General features: G+C 39.7%; 1 protein-coding gene across 4 annotated transcripts in view; it reads right to left on the bottom strand.

The window, feature by feature from the left end:
- The window catches only part of Spire1 (spire type actin nucleation factor 1), a 141,172-nt gene that overhangs the window by 33,864 nt on the left and 90,097 nt on the right, over positions 1 to 17,211 (bottom strand). For all 4 annotated transcript variants that reach the window (XM_090353434.1, XM_090353435.1, XM_090353436.1 and 1 more), the window contains exons 5-8: positions 12,066 to 12,143; positions 9,572 to 9,736; positions 4,715 to 4,801; positions 3,189 to 3,318 (exon numbers count right to left, since the gene is read on the bottom strand). In XM_090353434.1, coding sequence (XP_090209560.1) covers positions 3,189 to 3,318; positions 4,715 to 4,801; positions 9,572 to 9,736; positions 12,066 to 12,143 — 460 coding nt within the window. The remainder of the gene's footprint in view (positions 1 to 3,188; positions 3,319 to 4,714; positions 4,802 to 9,571; positions 9,737 to 12,065; positions 12,144 to 17,211) is intronic.

Raw genomic sequence — 17,211 nt, forward strand, 5'->3', positions numbered from 1 at the left:
AGAAGCCACTGTGATACCTGGCAGAATACATCTTCACTCTTACAACCCAAAAGCTCATTATGTGTTTTTAAAAAATCATATGAAGATGAAATATTGGCTTGTCTCACAAATATAACAAGTCAATATTTTTAGAAACACATATGTCACTGAAGAGAATGTGCATCTTAGTTGGGACAAATAAATCAACTATTATGCAACAATCATATGCAGTGTTTGGTGGTTAGAAAGTACTATTTTAATTCTTTCTGGCCTAAGGTTCAAGTTAAAATGAAACTTTTTTTTGCTATCCTGGGGCTTGAACTTGGGGCAAAGGCACTGTCTTTGGGCTTTTCTCAAGGCTAGCACTCTGCCACTAAGTGAATCACAGCACCACTTCTGACTTTTTCTATGTATAGAACTGAACCGGGGTCTTCATGCACGGTACGCAAGCACTCTTACCACTAGGCCAAACTCCTGGCCCCTGAATATATCTTTTGAAACAAATGTGACTACAGTATATAAAAGGGATTTATCATTCTTATTAAGGTTCATTCTGTGTGTGTGTGTGTGTGTGTGTGTGTGTGTGTGTGTGTGTGTGTGTACATGCTAGTACTAGGGCTTTGAACTCATGGCCCTGTACTTTTGTTTAGTTTTTAGTTTTTGTTTTGGGCTTATGGCTGGTACTCTGCCACTTAAGCCACAGTCCCATATTTTGTTTGTTAACTGGAGACATGAGTCATAAATCTTTCTTCCCAGGATAGTTTTTGAAGCTTGATTTTCATATCTCAGTTTCTTGAGTAGCTAGAATTACAGATATAGGCCCTGGCACCCAGACAGGCCCATATGTTTCTCATCTCCATGTACCACCAAATGGACAATAAAAAAAGACTGTAGCAATTAAGATGAGGAAAAGAAAAGTGATCTGAAACAGGAACAAGCACCGATGCATAGCAATAATAATTTCAGAGTTCCTGGGGGAAATAATGGAACTAGCCTGTAGAGCAACAAGGAATTGAAGAAAGAAATCACAATTTAGCCCAAAGAGCATGTCCTTATAATTCATGTTTTCAATGTTATTTAATGGCAATAGATGATGTCCTAGTTACAACATCTAATGTTAAATAGAGTGAAAGATTATTTATAGTTTTTGTCCTCATCTTGTAATGCTCAAGACAATTCATAGTGGATGCCTGTGGCTGGTGAAATTATGGACTGCATGCTTTTTTTCTTTAGACACATAGATGTCTCCCCCATATCTGGATTTCTACTTGTCATTATATTAGAAGGAATTGTTACACGAATTAGGGAAACTTTTGCCAATCTTACCTAACCAAATTCCCCAAAAGCATACTTTGAGAGTAACAAAAAATAAACAACAATGTAGATCTGCATTTAAAGTTTAAGATCATATGGACTCAGAATTTTAAAAGTCTATGATTCTCATACAAAAATCAGTTTTTATAGCAGTTCAATTCTGGTCGTGGCAACACACTGTCTCTGAAGGTTAAAATAATACATACACAATATAAAATTGTTTATTCCAGATGAGGGTTTAAATACAACTTTAAAAGTAAAAATGGAGGCGTATGTAAATGAACAAGGCTTGGTATGGGAGACTGACAAGTAATTCAAAAGCTCTCAACAAAGAAAAGCCTAAATTCAGATGGCCTCATTAGTGAATTTTAGCAAACATTCAGAGAACTCATGAGAGCAAATGACTATCTTTCTCAACTTTTTCTACAACTCTCAAGATGGAAAAATACTGAAGATGAAAAAAACAAAAAAAACCCCTACAGGCCAATGTCCTTAATGAATACAGATGAATACTCACCAGCAACCAGCCTACAGAATCCAACAGCACGTCATTACCGTGGACCATGTGGGAGTTCTCTCTGGGTATGAGGATGGCTCCCACAGAAGTTGCAATCCTGAGCCTTTGCCTACTTCACTCTTATGAACCATAACCTCACTTTTCCCATGTAAATACAATTGTTTTACCTCACAGTGCCATTGAAATCTTTTTCTGCTAATGCCAGTATTCTTTGTCACTTTATTGTTTGTGAGCAACACAGGAACAAGATGAACATGGTCCTGTCGTTATAGAGGTCACACTGTGACAGAGGCACTGGGGCAGGAATGCAGTGTAGAATGGCCTAACACTCTGAGGCTAGAGCAGGGAGCACACAGTCAGGGGCTGAGGCAAGAGCAAAAGATGATGGGGAAGCAGGGTGGATGATCTCGGGGAGGGGGGATGACGTCAATAACACATATGTAGCTTGTCATGCTTGGAGGACTGAAGAAGGCTCTCTGGTGCAGTGCTAGATGTACAGGTATAGGTGCTGAGTGTTCAGAGATGCCTGAGCTAGAAGCTGGAAAGCAGACAGAAACAAACACCATGAGAGAAGATGTCTTTCTTCCAAAAGCAGAGAGCCAGGAAGACTCAAAAAGAGGAAGAAACAGGGAGAAAACCAAAGGAGTGTGGTGCCACAGCACCAGCTTCTTAACTAGTTGGGAACCATTCAATCTCTTGGTATCTTGAATCTTACAAAGTGTAGGAGAGCTGTAGAAACAAAAATGTTTACAAACATCTTATAATATGGTCTTGTCCTAAATAAAAATGAATGGATGCTTAGAGTATACATTAAAAATAATAAGGGAGTAAGTTAAGGACTATCAGATAATAAGGGCTATCCTCAGTGTCCAATCCCATAATTAAGATGACAGAGATAGGAATAAAACCACGTGTCTATTACCTATATTTACTCCTATGTCCCAGCTTACGAACTGCTTTGCCACGATACTACTGAATTCTTATAGAAGAACCATAATATAGGTAAGAGGATTATTCATGCTCAGAGAGGTAAAAAGATTTCTAAAAATCTCAGTGTAGACATTGACAGAGCTCTTTCCTATGTAAACAGTATTCTCCTGTGGTTTAACATCAGAGAAGGAAAGAATTTGCTGTCCTATAATTTCAAACATAAACTTGAAGTAAGTATGTAAGTATGTATGTGTGTATGTGTGTGACTGACAGAGAGAGACAGAGAAAAAGAAGGAGCATGTAAGAAAGAGTCAGAGAGACAGAGAAAGAGAGAAAAAGAGATAGGAGGATACAAAGAGACCTTAATCTACCTTGTTACTCTCAGTGCTGGTTATATAAAACCACCTTTCCCAAATGGCAGCACAGGTGTAGGAAGCAGAGGACTCACCTAATCTACTCCGTCTAATTTCTTCCGGTGAGACAGGCCGCAACTTTCTTTCTGCTTTAATTTCTTCTAATATTCTTTCATGGAGACTTCGTGGCCGTGGTGGGGTTGGCTTCAGTTTTCTGGCTGAGGCCTTGACCAAAAGAAAAGCATGACCTGAGTATTTGTTTCTATATAGTTTTTTTTTTTTAAAGAAATCTATCAAACAGCATAATATTATGAATTACAACTCATTGACTATAATATCACCTATAAAAGACTATATTGAAGTCATTAAGCATCAAGATCTCTATAGCAATAGGGACAATTTTGGGTTTCATGTGATTTAATTAGTTAGCCATATGGGTTCAATAATTGTAGTTTTACTAAAGTTATAATCACATTTTTTTTTTTGCCAGTTCTGGAGTCTGAACTCAGGGCCTGAGTACTGTCCTTGGACTTTCTCAAGGTTAGAGCTCTACCACTTGAGCCACAGCACTACTTCTGGCTTTTTCTGTGTGCTACCAAGGAATCAAACCCGGGTCTTCATGCATGCTAGGTGAGCACTCTACTACTAGGCCAAACTCTAGGCCTATAATTACATTTTTGAGGAATTTACCCAGCCTTCTGATGACTACAATCTTCGCCATTCTATGGTTGGGCAAATAAAGACTCAAGGAGGCTGGCTCACTAGTTTATAGAGGTGTGGCTGCTACACTGTGGTGCTAGTGGGCAGACCAGGTCCACCCATCCCTGCCCATTCCACCCTGCCCCCCTAAAATCATTTCCTAGGTGTCCTCTAGTTCTTCAACAAAGATTTCTACACTGGATCATTTGTTATGCAGTAAATGTATGGGAAATAGTATTTCCTGTTATTTTATATATATCGGCTTGGAGGTTGAGTGGTACTAGCTTTCCAGCCAGGGGGAAAAGAAATAAAACAGAAGGACTTGAAACCAACATTCCAGCCACCCTAGTATATTCTGACTCTCTAATCTCTAGGAACAAACTTGCTAGCAAAGAGAGAATTTCTGCAGGCAGGCTGACTCTAAAAATCATGTCAATATGACACTATGAAGGAGAGGTGGTAACACTATAAAGTACTGGAAGGGCAGCGCATACTGGAAACTATGAAGTATTTAGCTGCTGAGTATTCAGCAAGATTTTCCACCAGGACTCAGGTTGTTTTCAGTAAAAACATTCTGGGACACAGCTATGTATGGAACAACTGAAGGAATTTTTTGTGTGTGACTTAAGAATATAACTTTCAGTGTAGCCTGGTGGCATATGCCTGTAATTCCTTATCTTTGGAGGCTGAAAGAGGAGGATGGTGAGGTCAAGGCCAGCATGGATACATATTGAGTTAGTTCCAGACTAACCTCTGATCTCAAGAAAGAAAGAAAAAGAATGTACTGTAACTTATAGTTGTACTTCATCATATCATTCTCAGAAAAACACTCTGGAAAAAGTAACCGTTTAAAAAGCTGAGTTCTAGAAAGAGTCCCTAGAAGAGGAGAATTTGTGGGGTGTTGGAGTATCCAACCACGTACTGGGTTTAAAGGAGGTCTTGATCTGATGAAGTCGAGGATGATTTCATGAGCACTCTTTTTTAACCGAGGGGGAATGTCACCATTCACCTAAAAGGAGACAAAAAGTAGAAAACCATGTAACTACAGATCTATCATATTATGTTTTTCAGTACCGATCTTATTTTAAATAGGTCACAAAGCCAGTGGAGTAAATGTTGCCTAACAAGGACACATTTCAACAGAGTAGAGAATAAATGACTGTATGGATCAGAGAAAAGTAACTATGAAAATCCAATAACTAAGAAAAATCCAAATCATACTAATCCTATCATGTTAGAAAATTACATATGGGAAAATTACATATGAGGGTTAACAAAAAATTTCTGAAATCAGAATATGAACAGAATAAGTAACACTGTGGTTTATTGAGCATTTTATAACTTAAAAACCCTTTCACCTCTTATTTGCATCATTTAGGAAAAGCCTAGATTCTGGGAAGGCCTGGTAACATGACTTACATTCTACAAACTATTCTCAAGTTCAGAGAAAAGATTTACTTATATTCACAGAATAGGCAAATGAAAGATACACAGTCCCAACTTCCCTTGACCTCTACTCTAATGTCTTCTTTCTAAAGTAATATGTTAACTATTTGGAGAAATGTAAGAAAGCCTCAGAGAGGAAACCCACATTTTAAGTTTCCATAGGTCAGGCATGACCATTTTATTCTATTTGTTTCCCAGTCTTGTTTGACCAAAGCAGAGGCTGAACTGGTATTGCCAGTCTTAGCAACCCGATGCCCCTGTCCCTTGTGATAAGCCTTGAGGATTCTACCCAACAGCCACTAGGCTCCTCCTCCCCGTGCTCACAAGCCTGAATGAGGTATGATGACCTGTAGCAGGTGTTAAGACTGATGGCTGCTTGAGCCAAGCCATGCACAGGTTTGTAGGTGGCTGGTTTAAGAAGGACACTGGGCTAGGTGCCAGTGGATCAAACCTGTAATCCAACTACTGAGGAGGCTGAGAGCTGAGGATCTGGGTTCAATGCCAGCCTGGGCCGACAAATCCATGAGGTTCTTATCCCTAATTAGCCAGAAAAAACAAAAGCTGAAAGTAGATTGGCTTAAGTAGTAGCACACCAGTTTTGAGTGAAAAAGTTAAGGGAGGGTTTCCTGGTTGAGTTCAAGTCCCAGTACTGGTATACAATAAAAGAAGAATATGTATAGGATGGACCTAGAATTAAAACCGGTGGCCTATGGAAGTGGTGCTACAGATCAACTGGTAGAGCATTAGCCTTGAGCTGAGGAGCTCAGGGACAGTGCCTAGGCCCAGAGTTCAAGCCTCACAACTGACAAAAAACAAAATCAGTGGCCTACCATGGCCCTACTTGTAGTCTTTGTGTTATTCAAAACTAAAATCAGGGCCGGGAGTTTGGCCTAGTGGTAGAGTGCCTGCCTAGCATGCACGAAGACCCGGGTTCGATTCCATACTTAGAAAAAAAAAAAAGCTGGAAGTGGTGCTGAGGCTCAAGTGGTAGAGCTCTAGCCTTGAGAAAGTCCAAGGACAGTGCTCAGGCCCTGAGTTCAAGCCCAGGACTGGTGCAAAAAAAAACCCAAAACAAACAAAAAACTAAAATCATTTTATATCAAACAATTTAATTAGACTTACCTATTACCTACAATTCTTCCCCACAACAGAATAATGTATATCTTTCTAGCTAATATGTGTTCTTTCTACCACAGCAGAAATTGAGAACAGATTAACAAGGCCAAGATTGCAAATTCCATTCCCAAACAAGCAGAGCACTGAATTTCCTCAGTGGACAGGAGAAACATCCTGAATAGAATGTATGTGAAAACCATCCTGCACTAACCCATATGTTTAGCTTTACATATATACACACATACACACACACACACACAATACTTTCTGAGACAGTGTCAGCCAAAATGAGAAAGGGTTCTGGGTGGATATATGAGTAAGCTCTGTCCTAGAAACTTCATCTTCCTTTTGAGCCACAATGACTTAAGAAAACAAAACAAAAAATTGTCTAATACTACTAAGACTAAAAATAGAAAAAGGAGCCATAAGAAAGTACTGACATTGGTGCTGGGAATGTGGTTTAGTGGTAGAGTGTTGCCTAGCATGCATGAAGCCATGGGTTTAATTCCTCAGCAGCACATACACAGAAAAAGCCAGAAGTGGTGCGATGGCTCAAGTGGTAGAGCTCCAGCCTTGAGAAAGCCCAAGAATAGTGCTTATGCCTGAGCACAGAGAGACTCAGGAACAGTTTCTAGGCCCTTAGTGGAAGCCTCGCAACTCGCACAAAAAAAAAGTACTGACATTGGAAAACAATGTTTGATACGATATCATACTAAACTCCCGGCCCCTATCATAAGCATTTTTAAAAATGACTTTTCTAAGAGGTAGTCAAAATCATACATCTTGGCAAAGCCAAGATGCAAACCCAGGCCCCTGCTTCTAGTGTTTCTCATTATGTGCTTAGCAGCAAGGTCCTCTGAACAAGATACCCTTACATATCAAGAAATCTAAGATGAAATGAGGACACATTTCTACCTGATAGGTGAAGACGTATGATTCTGACACTTCTGCATGCCTTAGGTCTCTTTCTTTTCAAATAAGGGTGACACCACCTGCCTCACAGGGCTGCAGTGTATCTCAAATGAGATGTTTTTAAACATTAGAGATCAAACATAAGATGGATGTTCACTCACTGATTCAAACTTTATTGTTTACTAATCACTACAAACTTGGAGAACATGTGGGCTTCAATAGCATACCATGCTGAAGACTGGGACCCTTCTCAACCCAGCCATTTTCCTCCTTGTCACTTTGTCACTGCCTATAAATTGAAAACTGACCATTTTAAGGCAATCTCTGCACTGCACTTCTCCATGTGTTTTCAGGGCAAATGTCTTCTGAGATACAAGCTTTTCACTATTATACAGCATTGTAAGTGCTTTGCAGAGACAAACCGGGCCCTCCCTCTTCTGTCCAGAGCACAAAGGTCTGTGGCAGGAACAGAGCCAGCAGCTCACATCAGCCATACTCCAGGACAAGGTGAAGGATTCTACCAGGCATGGGACAGCACCTCATTCACTTCTTATGGAAACTGTCTGAATGGGGATGATGGAGGTAGACAGGTCAGGGGGTAATGTGACGTGTGAGTAGATGGAAGCTGTCAGATTCAGGATACGTTTTCCAGTATTTTCTCCCTCCAGGCTAGCACTCTACCACTTGAGCCACATGTCCACTTCCTGCTTTTTGGTGGTAATCTGCTAGGCAAGAATCTCTCAGATTTGTGGGGATCCTCAGACTCCAGCCTTCTGAGTAGCTACGATTATGGGCATGAGCCACAAGCACCTAGCTAGATTCAGGATATATATTCAGGATTCACTGATGAGCTGAATGTTCCATGTTTCAGGACTTATCAAGGATTTCATTGTGACTATCCATAAAATTTTATGTACTAGAATACAGAAAATAGGTTGCTTACAACTAGACATAAAATAATTAGTCTAATAGACTCTGGCATGATAGTCATAGTTAGAAAAGATGCAATCGCTTAGAAATGATGTTGTTCTTAGTCATTAGGAAATGCAAAACAAAAAACCCACATTGAGATTCCATCTCACCCTAGAATGGAATGGCTATCATCAAGAAAACAAACAACAAATGCTGGTGAGGAAAAGTAGGGAAGGAGTGGGGACAGAAATCTTCATACAGTATTGATAGGAATATAAGTTAGCACAGCCATTATGGAAATCAGTATGAGGTTCCTCAAAAAAAAAAAAAAACTAAACTAAAAAGAGAGCTGCCATATTTCCTGCCCAACCACTCTGGGGAGTACACAGACTCAAATCAGAATCAACATACAATAGAGACACCTCACACCCACACTGTAGTTCACATTGTGAACTACTGTTCACAATGGCCACACTAATGGAACCAGTGGAGATGCCCAACAACAAGTGACTGGACAAAGAAAAGGGGGGGAGGACATTTACATAATGGAGGGTATTACGAAGAATGAAGTTGTGTCATTTTCAGGGAAATGGATGGAGTTTGAGATTATCAAGTTAATAAGTCATACTAACCGTGCAAAAGAAGAAAAATAAAACACTAGCTGGGCATCAGTGGCTCAACCCTATAATCCTAGCCACCCAGGAGGCTGAGATCTGAGGATCACCACTTAAAGCCAAACCTGGTCACCAAAGTCCATGAGACTCTTATCTCCAATTAACCACCAGAAAACCGGAAGTGATGCTATGGCTCAAGTGGTAGAGTACTACCCTTGAGCTGAAGAGCTCAAGAAGAGAGCCCAGGCCCAGAGTTCAAGTCCCAAGGAGAAAGAAAGAAGGGGCGGTGGGCAAGCAAGCAAGCACATACTAATAACAGTGCATATTTTCTCTCATATGTAGACTACAGATTTAGAAACCATAAAAGTAGAAGGAGAATATGTAAGAAGAGGAATGGTAGGGTAAAAGAATGGGTAACAGGACAGGGGAACCTGATCAAAATACATTATATATGAAAATGACACAATGAAATGAATTACTTTATAAAAGTCTAAGAAAAATGCAGGATGCTAGGCAACCAAGAAATATAAAGATGTGGGAAAAATATTGACAATATGCTAAGCAAAAACAACTCGTTACAAAGCTAGCTAGAAAAAACTGTGAGTTATACATCAACAAGTTGTGGAATTACATGTTTGAAACTTTTCTTCTCTGAGCTTATGTATTTTCCAAATTTTTTACAATCATTATTTGTATAGGCAGAAATAACTGGTTAGACCATTTTCCACAAGTAAGACTACAGAATGATCATGAATGTATTCATTTCCTTTGTTCCTTACCATTACTTTCCGCAAGGTGTATCTTTTGCATCGAATGTCATCCATGAGCATTTCATAGGGTGTGAGCTGGTATTCAATGGGCAGTGGGTTGTACTGCCGCTGTTGGACTTTCTTCAGCTTTACTCCATTTCGCAGATCTCTCATTACCTGCACCCAGAATCTGGCCTAAAAAGACCAAGGATAAAGAGACAACAGTAAATGAATTCATTCATGTCTACAGTCATCAGAATAAAGATCATGGATTACAAAATACTGAGTAAACCAATCAAAAACTTCTTGTCTATCATGTTTCTTTCTGCCATGAGAACGTCAAGTCTGACACATCTGTGGAGCAGAGCGACTCCAGCTGCTCTGACCCGTGATATAGGCTTACCTAGCACTTTGGGCTCTGTGACTGTCTAGTATTGAGCTTCATACCATCACTGTGACCACAGCTGCCTAATATAATTACCTACCAGCTTTTCAGCTAGTTCTAGTTTCCTCATCAGTAAAAGAAAATGGCTCTTCATAACTAGTCAGGAAGGTCATGGCTAATCTCTATACAGAAAAGGCTCAAACTGACAATTCTTTTTTTTTCCTCCAGTTCTAGGGCTTGAAATCAACACTGTCCCTGAGTTTCTTTTGCTCAAGGCTAGCACTCTATCACCTGAGCCACAGTGCCACTTCTGGCTTTTTCTGTGTATGTGGTACTGAGGAATTGAACCCAGGGCTTCATGCATGCTAGGTAAGCATTCTACCACTAAGCCACATTCCCAGCCCCCTTTGATATCATTGGATATATTTACTCATCATTTTCTTATTTATAAATAACAAATTGCCTAGTTGACCTTTAGGAATCCTAAGAATAAAATGAGAATTTATGAAAATGTTTGCTATAACAGTCAATGTTTCTGTTTGATTGCTAGAGAATAAAAAAACAAATAGCTTTGAAAAGTGAATGTTTGGAATTTTCTGAATAGAACTCTTTAGCCTATTACTTCTTCTTCACCAAGAAAATTACCATTCTTAATGTCATCTGTGGTATGCATGTTTATCTAGAGGGGAAAAAAGTCCTTGATATAACATATATCAAACATGCATATTCTTATTTTATCCCTTTTGTTCCCCCTGAATAATAACATTAGTTCATCATTCTTTGTCTGTGAAAAGTCACTCAATAGAATATTTGATTAAAATGCTAGAGCTCATCCACATTAGTGTCTCTCAATAGCTACCTAAATGTATTTATTATAAAATCAATTTCATTATCTACATTGAATGAGCTAGAGGTATAGCTCTGTAGTAGAGCAACATATGTGTGTACTAGGGTTGAACTCAAGGCCTAGTATAGTGAATGCTCTACCATTTGACTCACACTGCAAGACCTTTTCCTTTCATTATTATTATTATTTTTTTTTGGCCAGTCCTGGGCTTGGGCTCAGGGTCTGAGCACTATCCTTGGACTTTCTCAAGGCTTAGCACTCTACCACTTGAGCCTCAGCATCACCTCCAGCTTTTTTCTATGTATGTGGTACCGAGGAATCGAACCTGGGTCTTCGTGCATGCTAGGCAAGCACTCTACCACTAGGCCAAACTCCCGGCCCTCATTAATTTTCAGATAGGGGCTAATGGCTTTTACCAGACCTTGACCTATGATTCTCCTACCTGTGCCTCCCCTGTAAGGGGGATTGTGGGCATAGTGATTGACAGTGAGTCCCAGCATCCACCATTATATTATGTCCATCTTATTTGGTCGGGTAGAATCGAACTTTTTTTTTAAACCAGGTTAGCCTGGAGCCATGACCTTGCAAATCCTCACCTCCTCTATGAACTTCCAAATCCTCACCTCCTAGGTAGGTAGGAGTGCAAGTATGAGCCCCTGTGCTCTGCCTAAGATATTAATAGGCTCATTAGAAATCAGTGTATTTTTGTGTGCTGGCACTAAGGTTTGAACTCGGGGTTGGGTGCTATTTTTTATTGTTCAAGGTTGGCACTCTAGCACTTGAGCCACAGCTCCACTTCTGGCTTTTTGTTGGTTAACTGGAGATGGGGATTTCCTCCCCAAGTTGGCTTCAAACTATACTCCTCAGATCTCAGTCTCCTAAGTGCTTAGGAGTACGTGTGTGAGCCATCTGTGTCTGGCTAAAAACATCATACCAAAATTACCAGACACACTGGGGGTGGTTCTAGGAAAATAAGAAAACCTTTTACAATGGAGTATGTATTACAGTATAAGAATCAAAATTCAAATTCATTTAGTATAAAATTTTACTATAGTCTTTAAAATACCCAGCATTTTAACACTAATTTACATGTGTACACACACACACACACACACACACACACACACACACACACACACACACAGAGTCAATACTGAGGTTTAAACTTGGAACTCCGGTCTTACTGGGCAGGTGCTCTACCATTGAACTACATGTTTAGCCCTGAAAATTGACTTTGTAAAAGCGTTAGTATAATCTGACATGAAGCAGGTGAGGAAGTTTACCACCCTTACCCAATCAGCATGCTGCAGCTCCTCTAAGTCTGTGCCACACTCATCACTTTTTTCCATTTCTTGAATCTTCTTAAGATTCTACCAGTTAAAACAGAAAGAAAATAGACATGAAAATTCCATTAAGTTATGTCCCAAATAATATTCCTCACAGACATGCTCAGATAAAATACACACAGAAGTAGCATCATTGAGAACATAATACAGAATGTATTCCTCCAATTCTAAAGCCCATTGAAATGGTTTCATTTTAATGGATGTGGGGGGGGGGGCTGATCTACTGTCCTCCTCATGAAGCATCTGATCACAGCATTCACTCAGCTAAAAAAAGCAACAGAGGCAGAAGATTGTTTCTTCTCCCTCAACTTAATATGATATTAAGTCTCATGGATATTTTTTGTTTCACATTTTTTTTTAAACTTAAGGTGTCTTCATCTCCATTGAAAACCCCTACTTCAACTGCACCTGTCCTGGACTCTCTCTCTCTCTCTCAACCCATAGTCTCTTTCTACTCACTTCCTGTAGATATCAGCACCACCGAGTTCTCCAGTTCTTCAAAGAAGCCCTCCTTTATTACCTTCTATTAAAAAATATCCTCACCTCCCCACCCCTACTATCATGGGGACTACATACTGACTTAGGGCCTTTCTTTCATTGGGCCAGACTGAATCTTTTGAAGCTAGTGCAAGCTTTGGCAGGTTCTGGCCCTTCACACACACACACGTATGTGTATACATATGTACAGATATGTATGTATGCATGTTTATATATATGTATATAATTCCTATACAAATTTCAATGGATTACACATCTTAAATTGCGTCAAGCCAACATTTGCAACGTTAGCAAAATCTTGACAGATAAAGCATGTATTCATATTAAATATATTTTGTTGTACATCATTATTACTAATAATATAAATTCAACCCCACTTTACTGAGATGTTTTCTGCCTGTTTGCCTTTAGTTTAAATGTACTACATGAAACCTTGCTTACTTATGAGAATGCATATGAAACATTTCTAAACCATGTATTTTTAGCTTCCAAATGTATCAACCATCTGCAAAAGGAGTATAATATCACCTACTTTTTTCTATGTAATAGTATAGATACTGCAGAAAATGATATTACTCTGACCATTTAAAGAATATGTAGTATAAATAATGCAGCAATTCTTCTCTCCATAGGGAAAATTTTTCTGGTTATTTCAGAATGTATTTTCATAATTATTTCAGAAAGAGAAGTCAACACTGGAACATGGTAAAATTATATAGGATTCTAGACATTCACACACCGTGAGACAAAAGGAGGATAATCTCAGGAGAGGAACACAAAGGCACAATGCCTATGAAAATAATATTTATCAAAATGAAGTACAGGAAATGGAAACAAGAGGGTTTTTTTCTCTGTTGTGTTTTCTTTTCTTCTTGTCTTGTTTGTTCGTTCATCTGTCTTTGGGAGGGTAAGGGGGCATAGACATGGAGGGACAAACGGTAAACAAATGCAGCAATGGTACTCACTGGTCACTATGTTGAAAATGAAACCATTTGTGGGTAGGGACCTGAGGGAAAATCAGGGAGAGAGCAAGAGAAGGGGGGATATTGTCCAAAAAGAAATGGACTCACTACCTGACATTACTGTAACTCCCCACGTATATCACATTTATAATAACAATAAAAAATTTTTAAAGGAAAAAGTCAAGTTTCTCTCTGAGGTGATCCCACTGGAAGTACTCATAAAGCATAAATAATCAGAAGGACCGATTATTTACTCAATAATCGGTAAACCAGAAGATAATGAAACTCAGGAAATGGAGGCAAGAAGATGTCACAGTTGAGACTGGGCTCCACAGTGAGATTCTGTCTCAAAACAAACTGAAAACAACCATAGTCTTTTTAAGACTATGTTGTTATACAAGAGAAGAAAAAAAGTACCTCTTTCTAATGGTCTTCAGTATGGGACCAAGTTTTGGGATGAGAAGGCAAGACTTAAAGAAGGCAGACACAGCCAATGATGGGAACACTAGCCAGGAAGAAGATTCCAAGAGATCTCTCAATTGTTCTTTCTACTCCAGTTTCTTCCACACTCGGTCCATTTCCCACTCCTCTTCCTTATGGCCCTCAAACTGATATTTGTGGCTAACCAGTACGAGGACATTTCAGAGAGTATTTAAAACCATAGGCACATAATACATGTTTCTTGGGAGTCAGTTCAACTCAAAGACAAGCAGTGGAGCTGGGTATTGATGGCTCATGACTACCACCCCCACTGCTCAAACGGCTGGGTCTGAGGATCATGGGTCAAAGCCGGTAAAAGTACCTGTTAAAAAGTTCCGGTTTACCAAGACACGTGAAAGGGTATCAATATATGTGAATTAATGCACCTTCTATCTGGCAAATATCATGTAACCCTTTTATTAATTACAATAAAAAAAAAAGAAAGAAAAAAAAAGTTCCGGTTGGGGCAGGAGTTTGGCCTAGTGGTAGAGTGTTTGCCTAGCATACATGAAGACCCGGGTTTGATTCCTCAGTACCACATACATAGAAAAAAGCCAGAAATGGTGCTGTGGTTCAAGTGGTAAAGTGCTAGCCTTGAGACAATGCTTAGCTCCTGAGTTCAAGTCCAGGACTGGCAAAAAAAAAAAAAAAAAGTACCCGTCAAAGCCAGGAAAAGTACCTGTAACTCTTATTTCCAATTAATTAGAAGTGGAGCTGTAGCTTAACTGGCCGAGTAGCAGTCTTCACATGTGTCTGTGCACATGTAGGCACACACATACACAGCACACACACAGCATCAGAAGCCTTAGTAGCCTACACTAGCTGCTGGGGTGGTCTCACCAGTGCTCACTGCTTCATCCCTCCCTGGTAGCTCCCTGGCAAAGGACTGTAAGCCAGGGTCACGGCAAGTCACAGCCCCTGCTTCGCTTTAGGATTTCTCCGCTCCTCCGCTTCATCTTCATAGAGCCAGCGTTTCTCCTCCATCCTGCCTCATGGTGCTCCCCAGAGCATTCTTCCATACTCGTAAGTTTCTCTATTTCTTGGGGTAACTCAGCTCATACCATGAGGAATTTTTTTTTTTTTTTTTTTTTGCCAGTCCTGGGCTTGAGCTCAGGGCCTGAGCCCTGTCCTTGGACTTTCTCAAGGCTAGAGCTCTACCACTTGAGCCTCAGCACCACTTCTGGCTTTTTCTATGTATGTGGTACCAAGGAATCGAACCCGGGTCTTCGTGCATGCTGGGCAAGCACTCAACCAATAGGCCAAACTCCCGGCCCACCATGAGGAATTTTTTAAAAAAGTAATGTAACAGAAATATACAGATATATTAGCTAAAATCAACATAACTTTTTGAGGTAAAATTTATAATTTTTACATATCCCTCAGAGGTCAGCATGAAAATCCTCCCACTCTTCCTTTTGAAAAAGATTGTTCAAGTCAAATGTGGTGGTTCACACCTGAAATCCTAGCTACTCAAGAGGCTGAAATCTGAAGATCCCAGGGCAAAGCCATCCCAGGCAGAAAAGTCCAAGAGACTAATCTCCAGTTAACCACCAAAAAAGCCAGCAGTGGAGGTGTGGCTCAAGTAAGTGGTAGAGTGCCAGCCTTGAATGGAAAAAAGCCACAGGACAGTTCCCCAAGGTCAAGCCTTTTGGGGGTCCATCTGATGCAGTCTGAGTAGAGTTAAGCTAACATTTAGGACCTCCAACTCACAAGGGTGAGGGCAGGGTAGACCCCCTCCTCTGGCCTGGTCCCAAATTGGTTATTTCCAAATCTCCATGACCTGTTTGCCTTTCTGCTGGAGTTGCTGAACAAAGAGGTCCAAGATTAGGACTGTGGACTGCAGCAGGAGCCTGCTTGTCCCAGCAAGTATGTAGGAAGGCCTGTCCTAATTATAGCTGAGCCTAAAGCTCACAGACTTCCCAATCATGTGAACCAACTGATTCTTCTCCTAATCTCCCCATGCTGATAGACGTCAGAATTACAGCTAAACGTCGGTATTTAATATGTTGCTCGAGTCTAGCACTATGAGTTTATGCTTCCATGTTGTATAGTCTTTTGGTGGAATCACAGAAGCAGCAACAAGACACATTCAATTCAAGCTCTAGCTAAAAAGCTTACTGCATTGGGAGAGAGCAAAGAAAGGGGTGACACTATCCAAAAAGCAATGTACTCATTACCTAGTTTGTATAACAGTTAACCCCTCTGTACATCATCTTTATAATTATAATAAAAAAGAAAAACTACAATGAAAAAAGCTGGCTGCATCACGAACCCTATCCTTTCACCTTCATTTTTACTGTTATCGGACACCTCTCTGATTAAATAACTTTATGGGATCAATGTCCTAATCTTCTGCTACCAAGAAAACTGGTCTGTTCTTCATAACATGGGAAACATTTAAATAAATGGTCCAAAATAACATGAATCTCTCTTGTTCTGAATAAAGGAATACATGATAGATCAGACACTCCAGTGCTGTATCATTTGGGGTATGCTCTAATCCTAACTGATTTATTCATCTATAAAATATAGATGACAACAGCCATCTTTTGAGTCTTACTAACATTACATAAAATAGTACAGAGAAAATATAGCAACTCAGTTCATGCTGAGCATTTAGTAGATAATAGCATCATAAGACAATGAACCTCTATAAGAATCTGATTGTGAACTTTTACCACTGAAACATTTTGTTCTTATGAAATTACAAAAAAAAATCCAAACAAACAAACAAAAAATCAAATGTGTGACTAAAAACCTCACATTCAGGCCAGGAGTGTGGACTAATGATAGAATGCTCACCTAATGTGCAGGATGCCCTGGGTTCAAGTCCTCGGTACCAGATATACAGAAAAAACTGGAAGTGGCGCTGTGGCTCAGTATACAAGCCTTGAGCAAAAAGCATCCAAGAACACTAAATGAAAAGAACTCTAGGATATGAAAACACGAGGTTTATCTTGTGTGACTGTTGTTCTTAATGTACTATGTTATTTCTCTTGTCTTTTTTTGCCCTATGGTTAATCTCATATTGTTACTGTATCTGACTTCGTTATCTGGTATATTGTATATACATTTATTTGTTTATTTGAAATAGGAAAGGGGAGAAGGGAAAACAAGATGATTGGGAGATGGTGGGAGGGAGGTAAATGTGG

This window comes from Megascapheus bottae, chromosome 19, assembly GCF_031878675.1.
Source record: "Megascapheus bottae isolate mThoBot1 chromosome 19, mThoBot2.hap1, whole genome shotgun sequence".
NCBI lineage: Eukaryota > Metazoa > Chordata > Mammalia > Rodentia > Geomyidae > Megascapheus > Megascapheus bottae.